The sequence below is a fragment of the Tursiops truncatus genome, chromosome 16 (assembly GCF_011762595.2).
Source record: "Tursiops truncatus isolate mTurTru1 chromosome 16, mTurTru1.mat.Y, whole genome shotgun sequence".
NCBI lineage: Eukaryota > Metazoa > Chordata > Mammalia > Artiodactyla > Delphinidae > Tursiops > Tursiops truncatus.
Genome location: NC_047049.1, coordinates 24,732,048 through 24,746,471, shown reverse-complemented (window position 1 = coordinate 24,746,471; position 14,424 = coordinate 24,732,048). Strand labels below are relative to the sequence as shown.

At 49.3% G+C, this 14,424-nt stretch overlaps 1 protein-coding gene across 7 annotated transcripts in view; it reads right to left on the bottom strand.

Annotated features, from left to right (window-relative positions):
* SH3PXD2A (SH3 and PX domains 2A) overlaps positions 1–14,424 on the bottom strand; it is a 240,037-nt gene that overhangs the window by 162,705 nt on the left and 62,908 nt on the right. The window contains exon 1 of one of the 7 annotated variants that reach the window (XM_033842080.2): positions 13,978–14,148. The exons of the other annotated variants lie outside the window; for them this stretch is intronic. Within the exon in view, the coding sequence (XP_033697971.1) occupies positions 13,978–14,010 (33 nt within the window). The 5' untranslated portion in view covers positions 14,011–14,148. Of the gene's footprint in view, positions 1–13,977; positions 14,149–14,424 lie in introns of those variants that run through there. 7 annotated transcript variants of the gene reach the window in all.

The following is a 14,424-nucleotide window of genomic DNA, read 5'->3' as shown; positions in this document are numbered from 1 at the left end:
ATGATGACGGCAGATTTCCTGTTGGAAAAAAAGGCAAACAAGAAGACAGGGGAAAGGCTTATGCTGCCTGTGGGGCCCTGAAGATCCTCTACCTTGACCCCAACCACAATCCTGCTTCACATTAGTGAACCTCAGCTATGAATCAAGTCCAGCCAGGTCCTCCACATCCACATTACATAAATCTCTTCATCTATCAGTTGGTGATCAAATAATTTATCATCCAAATTGGGAAACTACTGAGAGTGAAAGGGAGGGCTGGTAATAATTCCATCAGGATAAAAGGTACAAAACAGGACTTCCAGGACTGTATTGGTTAATGGGGTCATGTGGTTACCCTAACTATGAGTTCCCAGCGCCTAGCACAGGTCCTGGCATAAAACAGGTGCTCAATAAATGTTTGATGGTGAAAATAACTTTTACTGAGAAAATAGTTTGTGTTAGGCACTGGCTTATCTCAGTTAATTCTCATATCAACTCTTTGAAGTAGGTACTATTAATACCCTATTTTCCAGAGAAAGAAACCAATATACAGAGAGATTAAATAACTTGGCCACACAATCAAGGTGCGGAACTGGGATTCGAACCCAGGTAATCTGGCTCCAGATCCTGGTCTCTTGACTACCACAGTCTGAACGAATACAGTGAATGAAAGAAATTATACCATTAGGGTTACATTTCTATTAAATTTCATTCAAGGTGTAAGAATGGTGCATCACTAGACAATCTATTAATGTAATTTAGCACATTATCAAATAAAGGAAAAAAACTATATGATCATTCTCACATAGGCAGATGAAGTATTTGATAAAACTCAACACCTATTTATGATTTTTTTAAAATTTAGCAAACAAGAAATAGGAGTAAACTTTCTTAATCTGAAAATGTTTAGCCATAGCAAACCTCAGTGAAGAAACACTGGAACAAAACAAGGACGCTGCCCACTGTCACTACTTCCATCCATTATTGTATTAATGATGCTTCCCAAGGTATTAACACAAGAGAAAGAAATGAAAGGCATAAAGACAGAAGGAAAAAAAAGTCAGTATTCACAACCAATAGCAAGTTATGTACAGAATCAAAGAGAACCCTCAATTGTGGAGAAAAGGGAACCCTCCTACACTGTTGGTGGAAATGTAAATTGGTGCAGACACTATGGAAAACAGTATGGATGTTCCTTAAAAAAAAAAAAATAGAGTTACCATAAGATCCAGCAATTCCATTCTGGGTATATAGCCGGAAAAGACGAAAACTCTAATTCAAAAGGATACATGCACCCCAATGTTCACTGCAGCACTGTTTACAATAGCCGAGACATGGAAGCAACCTAAATGTCCATCAACAGATGAATGGATAAAGAAGGCTCCCGTGCTAGGAGCGTTCCTGCCCTCTCAGAGCCGAGATCTCATGATGAAGGAGACCCGAGGGTGGGATGGGTCACACGCTCACAAGTGCCCCGGCCTCTGCACCCACCATGACCAACCACGCAGAGACAAGTGACTAGCAGGGGCTGGGCACTCAAAAAAGATCAGTGAATTGATCCTCCCCTGCCTGCCTCTCAGGGCTATTAAGAGAATCAAAGAGGATTAGAATATTGAGCAATGATTGAGGCAAAAACTGAGGAATTACTATGTGCTGCCCACAAGGTAGGTATGATTCGCCCTGTGTTTTATAGACGAGGAGGCGGGTACACAGAGAAGTTAGGTAACCTGCTCAACAACACAGAGCAAGGGAGTGAAGCTCAGGTCACACAGGGCTTCCCAAAATGATGCAATTCCCCCTTGAAGGCAGGGCAGTACAGACAGGGTCTCCCAAATATATGTACAAGCCCCCTTACCTACATGGTATCAATATCACTACTATGATTTATCTATTACTTTTCTTTGAGTCCCTTTCTGGAAAAACTTAAATACTTATTTTTGTTGATTATTAGTTTCCTATTACTGCTATAACAAATTACTACAGCTCAGTGCCTTAAAACAACACAAATTAATTTTCTTAGGGTGCTGGAGGTCAGAAGTCCAAAACGAGTCCTAAGGGACTAAAATTCCAGGTGTCAGCAGAGCCATTTCTTTCCTGAAGCTCTGGGGGAGACTTGGTTTCCTTGCCATTTTCAGCTTCCAGAGGCCACCCATACTCTTTGGCTTGTGGCCCCCTCTTCCATCTTCAAAGCACATTAATCTCTGCTTCCATTGACTCTCTCGTTGCTTCTCTGACTCTCCTGCCTCCTTCTTTTTTTTTTTTTTTTTTTTTTCCGGTACGCGGGCCTCTCACTGTTGTGGCCTCTCCCGTTGCGGAGCAACAGTCTCCAGACGCGCAGTCTCAGCGGCCATGGCTCACGGGCCCAGCCGCTCCGCGGCATGTGGGATCTTCCCGGATCGGGGCACGAACCCATGTTCCCCTGCATCGGCAGGCGGACTCTCAACCACTGCGCCACCAGGGAAGCCCTCCTGCCTCCTTCTTATAAGGGATCCTAGTGATCACATTAGGCTCACCTGGATAATCCAGGATAATCTCCCCTTTTTAAGATCCTTAATCAAATCTAAAAAGCCCCTTTCACCACATAAAGTAACAATCTCAGGTTCCAGGAATTAGAATGTGGATATCTCTGTGGTGGAGCATTATTCAGCCTATCAAAAGCCACATCCAAAGCAATAATATCTATGAAATCATAAGTGTATTGGTGTGTGTGTATACACACATTATATATACACACATTCTAACTGTGTTAATTTGCTAGGGTTGTCATAACAAAAGACCACAGACTGAATGGCTCACACAGTGGAAATATACTGTCTCACAGTTCTGGAGTCCAGAAGTCTGAGAACAAGGTGTTGGCAGGGTTGGTTCCTTCTGAGGTCGGTGAGGAAGAATCTGTTCCATGCCTCTCTCCTAGTTTCTGGGATTTGCTGGCAATCTTCAGTGTTCCTTGGCTTGTGGAAGCATCACCCTATCCCTGGCTTCATCTTCACATGGCGTTCTCCCTGTGTGCATGTCTGTGTCCAGATTTCTCCTTTTTATAAGGATATCAGTCACTGGATTAGGGGCCCACCAGTATGACCTCATCTTAACTAATTACATCTACAACAACCCTATTTCTAAATAAGGACACATTCTGAGGTACTGGGGATTAGAGCTGCAACATATGCATTTGGGGGAAATGTAAGACTTCAACCCCTAACACCGACACACACTGAAACAATACATCACTATTAAAAGATAAAGCATTTGCCCATATACCACCCAAAAGCCTCTTCCTGAACTCACAGCGGTGCCTGCACAACATTTTGGATAATGTGAATAATAATAAATGGTACATAGCTAGTCAGATCTGGATTCAAATCCAGTGTCCTCATCTGTGGAATGAGGACAGTGATAGAACCTGCCTGATAGGATGAGTGAGAGGATTCAGTGAGATAACAGGTATAAAGTGCTTGGCACAGAGCCTGGCACAGACTAAGGGCCCCCACACGTGAGCTATTATTGTCACTGCGGTCATCAGCGTCACTCTTGCCATGGCACTAGCCTGCGTCCCCAGGGCCAGGGAAAGTGCTTGGGAACCTACAGCCCTGAGGTCAGAAAGGCAGGGAGACCATGAGGGACAGACTGGTCTGGGAGGTGCCTTGGCCAGGCGCTGTGAGTGTCTAGGGGCCCCGGGGGAGCTTCCCAGCTGGTGTTTGGGGGCTGGGCTTGGGGAGGAGGCCTCTGACTTTCCCAGCAGCTCATCGGGTGTGTGGGAGCTGTGGGGCATGTGTGACACTAACGTGGTGGAGCCTGCAACACCCGCAGTGAGATGTAGAGGGAAGAAAGCAGGGATGTACAGGATGGCCTTATCCCAGGGGACCTCCTCAAGCCTAGAAGGTGTCCAAACCAGTGGCTACCCTGCCTCCCCCTGAAACTCCCTAGGAGGCTCATTCCATACACCCCCCCACACCTTTGGAGAAAGCACACTGGGTGGGAGTCAAGAGCGGAGGGTTCCAGTTCCAGCCTGCCAAGGCTTGCTAGGCAACTGGGGCAGGAGACTTGGCCTCTCTGAGTGGCAGTGGCCTCATCTGCGAAATACTGCTCCTGCCTCTGTGCGTGTTGAAGATCCAAGGAGAAGACACGTGAGAAAGTGCTGCCAACTGCAAGATGCAATTATTCCTACGTAATTTCTCTGAGCCTCAGTCTGCTCATCTGTGAAATGGTGCCAAACCTGTTTTTCTCCTCTCTGAGGGCTAATGCAAAGTTGAAATGAGAAAATGTACATGTAAAGCGCTTTAAAGCACGCCAGGCGTGGAGGGAGCCATCAGAAGCAGTCACCTCTTTTAGCACTGTTTTACCATTATTTTAGAACTCTGATTAGTGATGGAATGCCTGGGCTCTGAAGTCAGAATTCCAGTTTATTCCCTCCTGGCTATGTGACCTTGGCCAAGTCACTTAACCTCTCTGGGATCCAGTTTTCTCATCCGTAAGGTGGCAGTGAGTGAGAACAGCCTCCCCATGGTGGTGTATGGATTGAATGAGATTACACAGGTAAGCAAGGTGCTTGGCTTACCTAAGTGCTTGATAAATGGGGTCATCTTTTTCAAGGTGAAGAGGCTCCGGTGGTATGTATCTTCCTGTCTCCTGTATCTTGCCTCTCCCCTGCTTGGGAGCTGCTGGAAGTTGCTAGTGACACCTGACTGTCAGGTGAAACTGGCAGAAGCCACACAGGCCCAGGGAGTTCCCATCAGGAGTGCTGCTGCAGCAGGTGACTTGGGTAAGTCACCTGCCCACACTCCCACATCGTCCCCTGTCAGACACTTCACAGCACAAGAGACCGAAACACACTTGAAACCTCTTTGAAGGTTCTGGTGAGGAGAGCACTAAGTACGTACCATCTCTGACGCTGCTGCAACCTGCCCCCATCTGATGGTTTCATTTCGGCTTCGAGCCCTTTGTTGGCTCTCTGCCTCCCATGGGACACAAGCCCATTCATGACCTCTGCCCCGACTGACCTCTGCAGTCGCATGTCCTGCCACTACTGCATGTCCCCACGTACTGCACAGGCTGCCTGCATCCTCCCTGGACATAACATGCTGTTCCACAGCTCTGTGCCTTTGCACATTCTGTTCCTTTTACTTGGAATGCCCCACCCCATGCCATCTCTTGCTGCCACCACCTCTGAGGCCTTTGCACAGGTTTAGCCCTCATTGACTCCCTTCTCTAGATTGCTTCTGTGGTTTGGTCACACTTCTAGAACTGCACTTACTACTATAGCATAATTATTTGTTTACACACCTGCCTCCTTTCAAAAGCCTGTGAGCCTCTTGTAAGCAACCGTGTCTCAGTATGCCCAACGTCCATCACTGTGTCTGACATGTAGCTGGGCACACAGCTAGACTACATTTCCTAGCCTCCTTTGCTGGGAGGTGCAGTCATGTGACTGAATTCTGACCAATGGAATATGAGCAGGGGTGATGTGTGCCTCCTCCAGGCAACCCATAAAATCTCCCTGCAATCTTTCACGCTCTCTCTTCCCTCCCTTGCTGGGTGGAAACAGAGATTCATGGGGAATGGAGTCACCAGATGGGAGAGTCTGGGTTCCCTGAATGACTACCTGGAGTAGAGCTCTCTAGTAACTTGTTTTGGTCTATGACATGAGCAGGAATTAAACCTCTATTGTATTGAGTCCCTGAGAGTTTGTTACACGGCAATTAACCTGTCCTGACTAATACAAAGGAGCTCTTAGTCAAGGTCTGTTGAACCAAATTGAAAGAGGGAAGACAATCTAAAAGGCAGAACCCTCCATCCCGAGATCCAATCAAGTCAGGCATCACATTCCTACATGATTGAACTATTTCTAAAGCCAAGCCATCACCCCTCCTCCCCCTCCCCGTCCTATCCACCAAATCACACATACAGTATTTAAAATACCAAGTGTTCCCCTGGAAGGACTGAGAAGGGTGGGGTTGAGGACTTGCCAGATGACCCGTAAAAGTCAGCACAGGTGAATGAGCCCCAACCTGAGATCCTGGTTTCACAAGTTTGTAGAAGGCACACAGAGGCACAAGGTGGAATTGTAGGGAGGCGCCTCCTCCGACCCACACGGGGATCAACACCCCTGACACATGACCATTCACGCTCACAGGAACACCTCCAGTGACAGAGCATACCATCCCTCTGAGGCAGCCCGCACTACCCTTGGCAGCCTCTGGGAAGTGCTGGAACAGCGTTCCTCACCAGGCCAAATTCCCACCTGGTCACAAAGGGCCAGGGCCAAAGGGGAGAAAGATCACATTTGGACAGAAGGAAGAAAAAGAAAGGAATGGAGAAGGGCTTCAAATGTATCTTACCAATACTCTATGATGCCCTCACTACTCAAGGTGTGATCCTGAGACTAAGCATATCATCACCCGAGAGTGCGGTGGAAATGCAAAATCTCAAGCCCCAGGCAGACCTGCTGAATCAGAATCTGCATTTTAACAAGATGCTAAGTAGTTCGTGTGCACAGTAAAGTTCTTTACTTCTATGCATAGACTTTTCTTTCATTAAAAAATGGTATATTTCTCCCAAGATAAAAATCTTCTTCTATAGCAATAATTATAAATATTTTACAGCAATATATAAAAACATTTTGTGTTAAGTAACACATGGTAACAAAATTTCAAACAATATAGGAGAGTTCAAAATGGAACATAAAATTTTCCCCTGGAAAATATGACATGTATTCTTATGTCACTAAATTTGTGCTATCCCAAAGAAAATGTTACTAAAAACAAGAAGGGAAAGAGAGAAAGAGGTACTTCAAACCTCATTCTCGTCCTCTCTTCATTAGAGCATAATTTTATCTTTTTTACAAACATAATTAGCTATTTAATCATCTATTTCTTACAAATAAGAATATTTTCAAGGGGAAGATATTCTCGTTGGAGCCTGTGATTCAGGATAAGCACAGGATTAAGAATAGAGGAAACTTCCTTTTTTTTTTTCTGATCTTCATAATAGCATATTTTTCTGTTTTAAAGACAGACAACTATATTTAAAACAAAGCTTTATCTAGGAATAAATACTTTCCTAAATACTGGCTTGCATACATTGAATATATTGACCTACAGACCTGGTGAGCTATATCATAGAGTTCAACATAGAGAGGTCCAGAGCAAAACAGAAGCCTGTCGCTCAGACTCTTGAGGGATTTCAATGATAAGGAAGACAGCAGATAAATGAGGCTGTCAGTAGAATGTATGTCTTGATCTCCTCTCTCTAGACAGATGCCCAGAGGTAGGAGGTGAATTTGACTGAAGCGGCTTGAAATGGCAGCGAGGAACTTGCTCCATAATCGTATTTGGGAATCTAAATGGAGACTGTTTAACAGGATGGTTTCACACTCATTAGGAGATGCATGTTGGGAAACTGCACCCATTATAGTTAGGCATAAGAAGGACTTAAGTGCACCTAAGCTTCTCTTGGCTTCTATGAGGTATGAAGGGAATCACATATCTGACTATCCCAGAGGAAAGGGGTTACAGAACACACTGAGTTGAGAGTGAACCAACAGAGCTGCCATGGATGCCACCATCATGATCGTGGTGGGAGGTGACAATACAACAAATACTACAGGGGAGACAACCTAGTACAGGGGCCGAGTGGAGGGGCTAGTCCAGTGGCCAAAACTCTAGGGGTTTTTTCACTGCCAGTGAGTGACTAGTTGCTTCCTAGTTGGCCAGAGTTAGATCACCAATTACCTACATTGTAATCTTTCTGTTGAAACAATGTGGTTTCTGTTTTTCTTATTAATCTGGCCCAAATGGATAACAATCATATTGTTTTGTTTTGTCTTGTTTTTAACATCCTTATTGGAGCATAATTGTCGAAATAGCTCAGTTGGGAGACCTTTAGACTGAGGAAACTCTTTTTAATGAAAGAAGTGATAAAGTCTTATCGCAAAAGTCACGTGGTACAGGAGATGTTGTGGCCATCTTTGGAAATAATCAACCTGAAGCATTTATAAGAATTTTCAATCCAAAGACATATTCTTTTCATTATTAGAAAATTTGTTTTCATTAATTTCTCTCCCTCTCTGTTATATTCTGTTATATTTTCTGTTCTCTCATGTAGGAGCTCCTGTTCAACAGATATTGAACCCCCTGGGTTGATCTTCTTTGTCTTAACTTTTCTTTCAAGTTCTGTTTTTTAATCTTTTAGAAGATTTCTTTATTTTTCCCCCAGACCCTCTATTGAATTTCTTATTTTGCAATGGCATTTCTAATTTCTCGTAACTTTTAGTGATCTTTGCATATTTTTCTCAGCATTGTATTCTTGTTTTCCAGATGCACCTCGTTCTCTAATATATATATATATATTTTTTTTGCGGTACGCGGGGCTCTCACTGTTGAGGCCTCTCCCGTTGCAGAGCACAGGCTCCGGACGCGCAGGCTCAGCGGCCATGGCTCACGGGCCCAGCCGCTCCGCGGCATGTGGGATCTTCCCAGACTGGGGCATGAACCCGCGTCCACTGCATCGGCAGGCGGACTCTCAACCACTGCGCCACCAGGGAAGCCCTCTAATATTTTTAAAGTTGAAAGTTACTTTCTATTCCAGCTAATCCTTACAAGTGTCCCTAATGGCAAGTCCAGCCTACAAGCAAAGATGGGCATCCAGGAGGAGCAACAGGAGCTACGCAGCAGACAGTGTCTTTGGCGCATGGAGAAGGAGGTTGCGGGCCTCTCTCTCCCCATTTCCTGCACTCAGTGCCAGCTCGCCATGCACCCATCCATTCATTCGACAACAATTTCCTGAGCACCTGCTCTGTCAGGCACTGTTCTAGGCACTGGGAAAACAGAAGTTAATGAAAAAGCAAGATTTTGCTCTCCTAAAGCTCACATTCCAGCCGGGATGACACATAACCAATAGACAAAGAGTTAAATAAGATAATGATAGATTGTTGAAGACAACAGAATGTGACAATGTGACAGGGCTGGGGGGGTCTCTGAGGAAGTGATCAAGGAAGGCCTCTCTGGGAGGTGTCATGTGAGGCCCGAGTGCCCAGAAGGAGTCAGCTGCTTGAAGACCTGGGGGAACGGAGTTCGAGGCAGAGGGGACAGCAATGGCAAAGGCACTGAGAGAGCACTGCACTTGGGGCCCCAGGATCAAGGGGGTGAGCTGAGAGACAGGAAAGGAGGATGGCAGGGGACAGGTCTAGAAGGGCAGGTGGGGACCCACCACACAGGGCCTGGCGGTAAGGAACTGGGGGTTCATTCCCAAAAGAAAGGAAGGCTTTCAGAAAGGTTATAAAAGGGGTGTGTGATACGATCTGATTTATTTTTAGAAGGATCACTGGTGGGAAGACAAGAATGTGAGGGGAGGTCCCCCAGGAGGCCTGCTCAGCTGCCCAGGTGGGAGGTGATGGGGCTGGACCAGGGTGGGGGCAGAGCAGACGGAGAGGAAGAGGGCAGAGCTTGGCTGCATTCAAAGGGTTTGAATCCCTTTGGCACCTCAGGTGTTCCTAACAGCTGACCTGGGCAGCCCGAGTGCCCAGATCTGGCCTGATGACATCAAGGGCTGACGCTGCATTGCTGCCTTGAGGGCTCCCTTCCTGGTCACTGAGGTCGGCCATTTGGCCCACAGGAGGCTTTTCTTGCAATTTCTCCTTTCTGGAGGCCCTTTAGGCTAAGGGTGTCCTAGTGTCTGTTCACAGTTCATGGAAGGGGGAGGCAAGGTGGAGACCAGAAGAAAAAGAGAAAAATCCCTGAAGCAAAAACTAAAACTCAGGCAGAGTTGCCAGGGGAGCCTAGTCAAGTGGCCCATGCAGTGAGGCTGGCCACCCTACCCCTCCCCAGCCTCTGCACCAGGCCAGCTGCTTTCACGAGGCTTTCCTGGAGGGGAGAACCTGACTCCTGCCAGGGAAGCAGGGAACACAAGAGGAAGAGCTCCCCGCGGAGCCCACCCTGGCGCCCAGCTGCAGGTTGGCTGCCCAGGTGACAGCACTGATGCAGACCCAGGTGATGGCTTCTCCTCGCGACCTCATAAACACGGCAGCTACCCACCTAGGACGAGGTGTGGGAGGACGAGGAAGGGCAAGGCGGGAAAGGGCTTGGCCGCTGGAGGACTGCAGGCACCTGTGCTCCTCCCTGCGGGGCTCCATCCTCTGCAGAAGCAGGGATCCCCTGACCTGGGCCGTGCCAGGCAGTCCTGCCTCCACACCTTCACACGTGCAGTCTCCCTGCCTGGGTGCCTTCTCAGCCCACCAAACCCAGCCCTTCCCCTAGGCCCACCTCCAGTTCCACCTTCTCGGTAAAACCTGAGGCGGGAGGAAGGGAATCTAGTATTTATCAGACACCTCCTCTATCGGCACCAATTTATTTCTTAAAAAAAAGTCTCTGATGTCAATTACACCTCACTTTAAAATAAACATGTGAATAAAATGTAGCAAAATGTGAACATCTGTTAAATCAGTAGGTCTACAGATGCATTATATTGTTTTCTGTAGGATTAAAAAAAATTCATAATTAAAAATAAACACTAGAAAAGGAAAGCTGACTGGCTGCAATGCACAGAAGCAGCTGGAAGGGGCCGGACTGGAGCATTGGGAGGCCTGGTAACAAGGCAGTAGATACAAGGGAGGAATCAGGAGGGCTTGGCCGAGGGGCCTGGGGCAGAGAGGAGGGATCTGCAGGGGTAAGAGATGGTGCAGTGACTGAGAGAGGGAAGGAGGGAGGAGGGGAAGGAGGACGGGGGGGTCTAGATAGGGGCCGGGTTCGGAGCACGCTGAGGTGCAGGCATACGTGTGACTTTTAAGTGGAGATGCCTTGAAGGGTCAGCCTGTGGTCAGTTCATGCTGCATCTGTCTCCACCGCTCAGCCCCACCCTGGACCCAGTGACTTGCCCATAGCAGGTGTTCAACAAACATGGTCAGGTGCTCACCCCCACCCGCCTTCTAGCTGACGACAGAGTCTGGGCCCAGAGAACTAGCCCCCATTGAGAAGATGCCCAAGGAGAACAGAGCCCCACCCCAAGCCTATTCCTGGTGCCCTACCTGACCCAGATGCCCGACAGCTGGTACCATATTTGGGGGCTAGCCTGCAAGGGCCATGCCCTCGCCTGGGCGAATGCCTACTGCTCAGCTATTTCTAGTGGGGACAACAGTGGGGCAGGCGTGGCCCTGGAGGAACAGCTAGCACGGGGCAGGAAGGGATTAGGCGATGGAACAGATAGATGAGACCCTCTGTCCAGCTAGAGAAGAGGAAGAGCCAGCCTGTGGTCCCCACCTTACCCACAGGAGCCCCGAGCCCGACTCTCTGGGGCAGCCTGGGTGAGGGCTGAGAGCACCGCCAGGCCTGGGGCAGGGGGACTGCAGTCACATCTCTTCTAGCAGGGGGAAGACCAATGGCTGGCCATCACGGGTGCCCTCTGGAGGCAGGGCAGGCTCCCCACCAGGGTGCCAAGACCGTCACTGGATTCCAAAAGGAATGTCTACACATAAGCCATTGTCAGGAAAATGGTTAATTTCCCCTGAGAAGGGGAAGCAGCCCCACTCCCCATCGGGGCTTTTGCCTTTGAGGGTGTAGACGTGCCAAGCCCCTTGCTCATCACAGTCAGCGACCCTCCATACAGGTCACAGTCAGGCCCTCACCTGCCCTTCTCCCAGACTCCTGCTTGGGACATGGCAGCATCCCGGGGGGAAGACATACAGACAAAAGAGACCCAGAGACTGACAAAGACATAGCAGAGCCAGAGAAAACACCTCCAGAAAGGAGGCTGGGGAAAGGTCACAGGGATGAACAGAGCTATGCCCAGAGACAGGCCCAGACTCAGAGACCCTTGGGAGATAGAGATAACGAGAAACTGGGGAAAGAGAGAGACACAGAGAGAACACCATAGGGAGAATCCAAGACTCAAGGGCAGAGAAAAGGAAATGAACATACAGAAACTGACCATTTCTCTCTCTATCAGCCCAGCCCAAACCCTCCCCAGCCTGGGCAGTGGGTCAGGGCAGTACCCACCTCCAGAGGCCAGCCCAGCCCCACCTGCTCTGCAGCTGAAGCCTTCCTGGTAAGGGAGGGAAAGGACCCCCCTCCTCTCTGAGGTGCTGGGATCTCCCAGGCTGGCTCTGCAGTGCTCTAGCCCATGTAGGGGCACATCAAAGTTACAGGGGAGAGTGGACAGAAGGGTTTAGCCTGTGGAGTCCAGAGCCAGACGGCCGGTCTAGATCCTGGGCCCCCACCTGCAGAAAGGGTGGTTCTGCAGCTCTACCCTCCCTCACCTCGTTTCTCAACTACACAGCCAAGAAACCTAGGTATTCCAAACTGGCCCAAAGTGTCCCCCAAGTACATAATACGACGGATAAAATCTCAGTTTTGAGCCCTCCTACATGTGTTCGATTTCTTAGGCCATCCCTCCCCTCCACCCGCAGGATAAAAACAAGCTCGTTTCCTTGGGGAGCCAGCAGGCCGGCCCTCACCAGAGATGCCCCGAGGAGAGCAGGTCGGCACCGTCTCAGTGGGAAGAATGGCTGCTTGTTGTGCGCCAGAGCCACCCTCTCTGCCAGCATCTCAGCTCCAGCCTGTACACCAGCCTCATGCTTCCTGTTTGGGTGGGGTTTTTTTTAAGCCATTTCTGAATGTGGTCCGTTTAGCCCCAGGGATGCCCCCATGCCCGTCCCATTCCGAGTCTCCTCCCCAGCCCCCAGCCAGCACTGAGCTCAGCCTTCCAGCATGGCTGAACTGGCCACTTTGTTCTGCTGGGCACCAGATAAATGCTCCCTAATTAGCAGATGGAGCCAAACCCTGGCTGGCATTTGGGGCTGTCTCCTGGCCAGCCCTGGAGCATTCATTTACTGCAGCTTGGGGGTGCCTAAGACCCTTTCGTGGCTGGGAATGTTACCCTAGTTCAGGCTGGACAGACACCGTGTCCACAGGGCTGTGGTCGCCACCCTAATGACTCTGCATAGCTGCTTCAGTCTCAGTGGGAAAGGTTTCCTGTGCGTTGTCTCCTAAAAATCTCACAAGGACTCTGTGAAGCAGTTTTTGCAATTAGAGTCATTTAGCAGATGAGAAGGCTGAGTCTCTTGGAGGTTAGGTAATGGCCCAGGGTCACACAGCTGATAAGAGGTAGTAGGGATGAGGTCACATTCATGTAAGTCTGTCTGACAACAAAGCCTGAGCTTCCCATCACTGAGAGCAAACTACTCCACTCGGAAAGTTGGGAAGTTGGTACCAAGAATCCCACAGGCTCTTTTGGAGAGCCTGCTGTCACCCAACTGTGGAGGTCTCTGAGGAATCTAAAATCTTTTTTCCTTGGCTCTAGCTAAATTTTGGATATAAAGGAAAGAACTACAATTCTCCAGTAACTCGCACAATGGCCTGGCCTGAGGAAATGTACCGGAGATGCAGTAATTGCAGCCCCCCAAATCACACGGGGGCTGATGCCCAGGGGTGGCAGGGTGCCGGTGAGGGAAATCACTGCATCTCTGGGTCACCTGGCTTGTGGCTGTCTTCCTTCCAACAAGCCCACAACTCAGGCTCCCACAGTTCACACTGGCTGTCTCAGGTCCACAAGAGTCAAAAGCAAAACCAACTGTTGCTGCTGTTGCGGAGGGGATACAAGGACGCCAAGACCTCAACAAGCAGGCTGGGGCGCCCAAGCAGCAGGGCTGATGGCAGTGGTCTACACCCTGATTGCCCACCCATTCTACGCCTTCTGCGCCTACCCTGATTCTCCCACCAGTTGGCGGCTCTGGCTCAGGCTAAGGCTGTCAGCCTGGCTTTTCCACCCAGGATGACCCTGACTTCTCCCCTCGGGGTCCCCATTACCAAGCCTAGTGCCAGGCATGTAGCTGGCACTCCTCCAAAATGCCAGGGCTGACTTGAAATTCCTTCCTGTGGGAAGGCAGTGCCTTGGTCACAGTTGAAGGCTTCATGCAGCTCGCGCGCGCGCGTGCGCGCGCGAACACACACACACACACACACACACACACACACACACACACACACACACACACACACACACGCCACTCACCTGGCCACCACTAGAGATCTTCCTTCCCTTCATTCTCCAGCTTGGAAGGGACACTGTGCCCCCAAGCACTGTGCAGCCAACTCTCCATTTGTTATCCAAAGAGGGGTAGATGGGGGCCCGGTGCGGGCAGAGCTGAGCTTGCTAGGTCAGACCTTGGGGCCTGAGGAAGAGGGAAGTGGTGGCAGCAGGGCCTCGCTGATGTCACACCCAAACACACCCTGACATGACACCCTCACGCCGGGAAAACAAGGTGTGCAGCTCGGAGCAATCAGGCAGGTGTGGCCTGACTCAGATGCCACCTCTGGCAAAGCTGAGAGTTATTACCCAATGAGAGAAGTGGGCAGTGGTAGGCAGGACGCTTGGGCTGAGCTCCAGGCAGCAGCTGGGCAGAACTTTCTGGGAGGCGGAGAGAAGTCTTCTGCTCTGCACAGGCATCTTCTCTCCAGG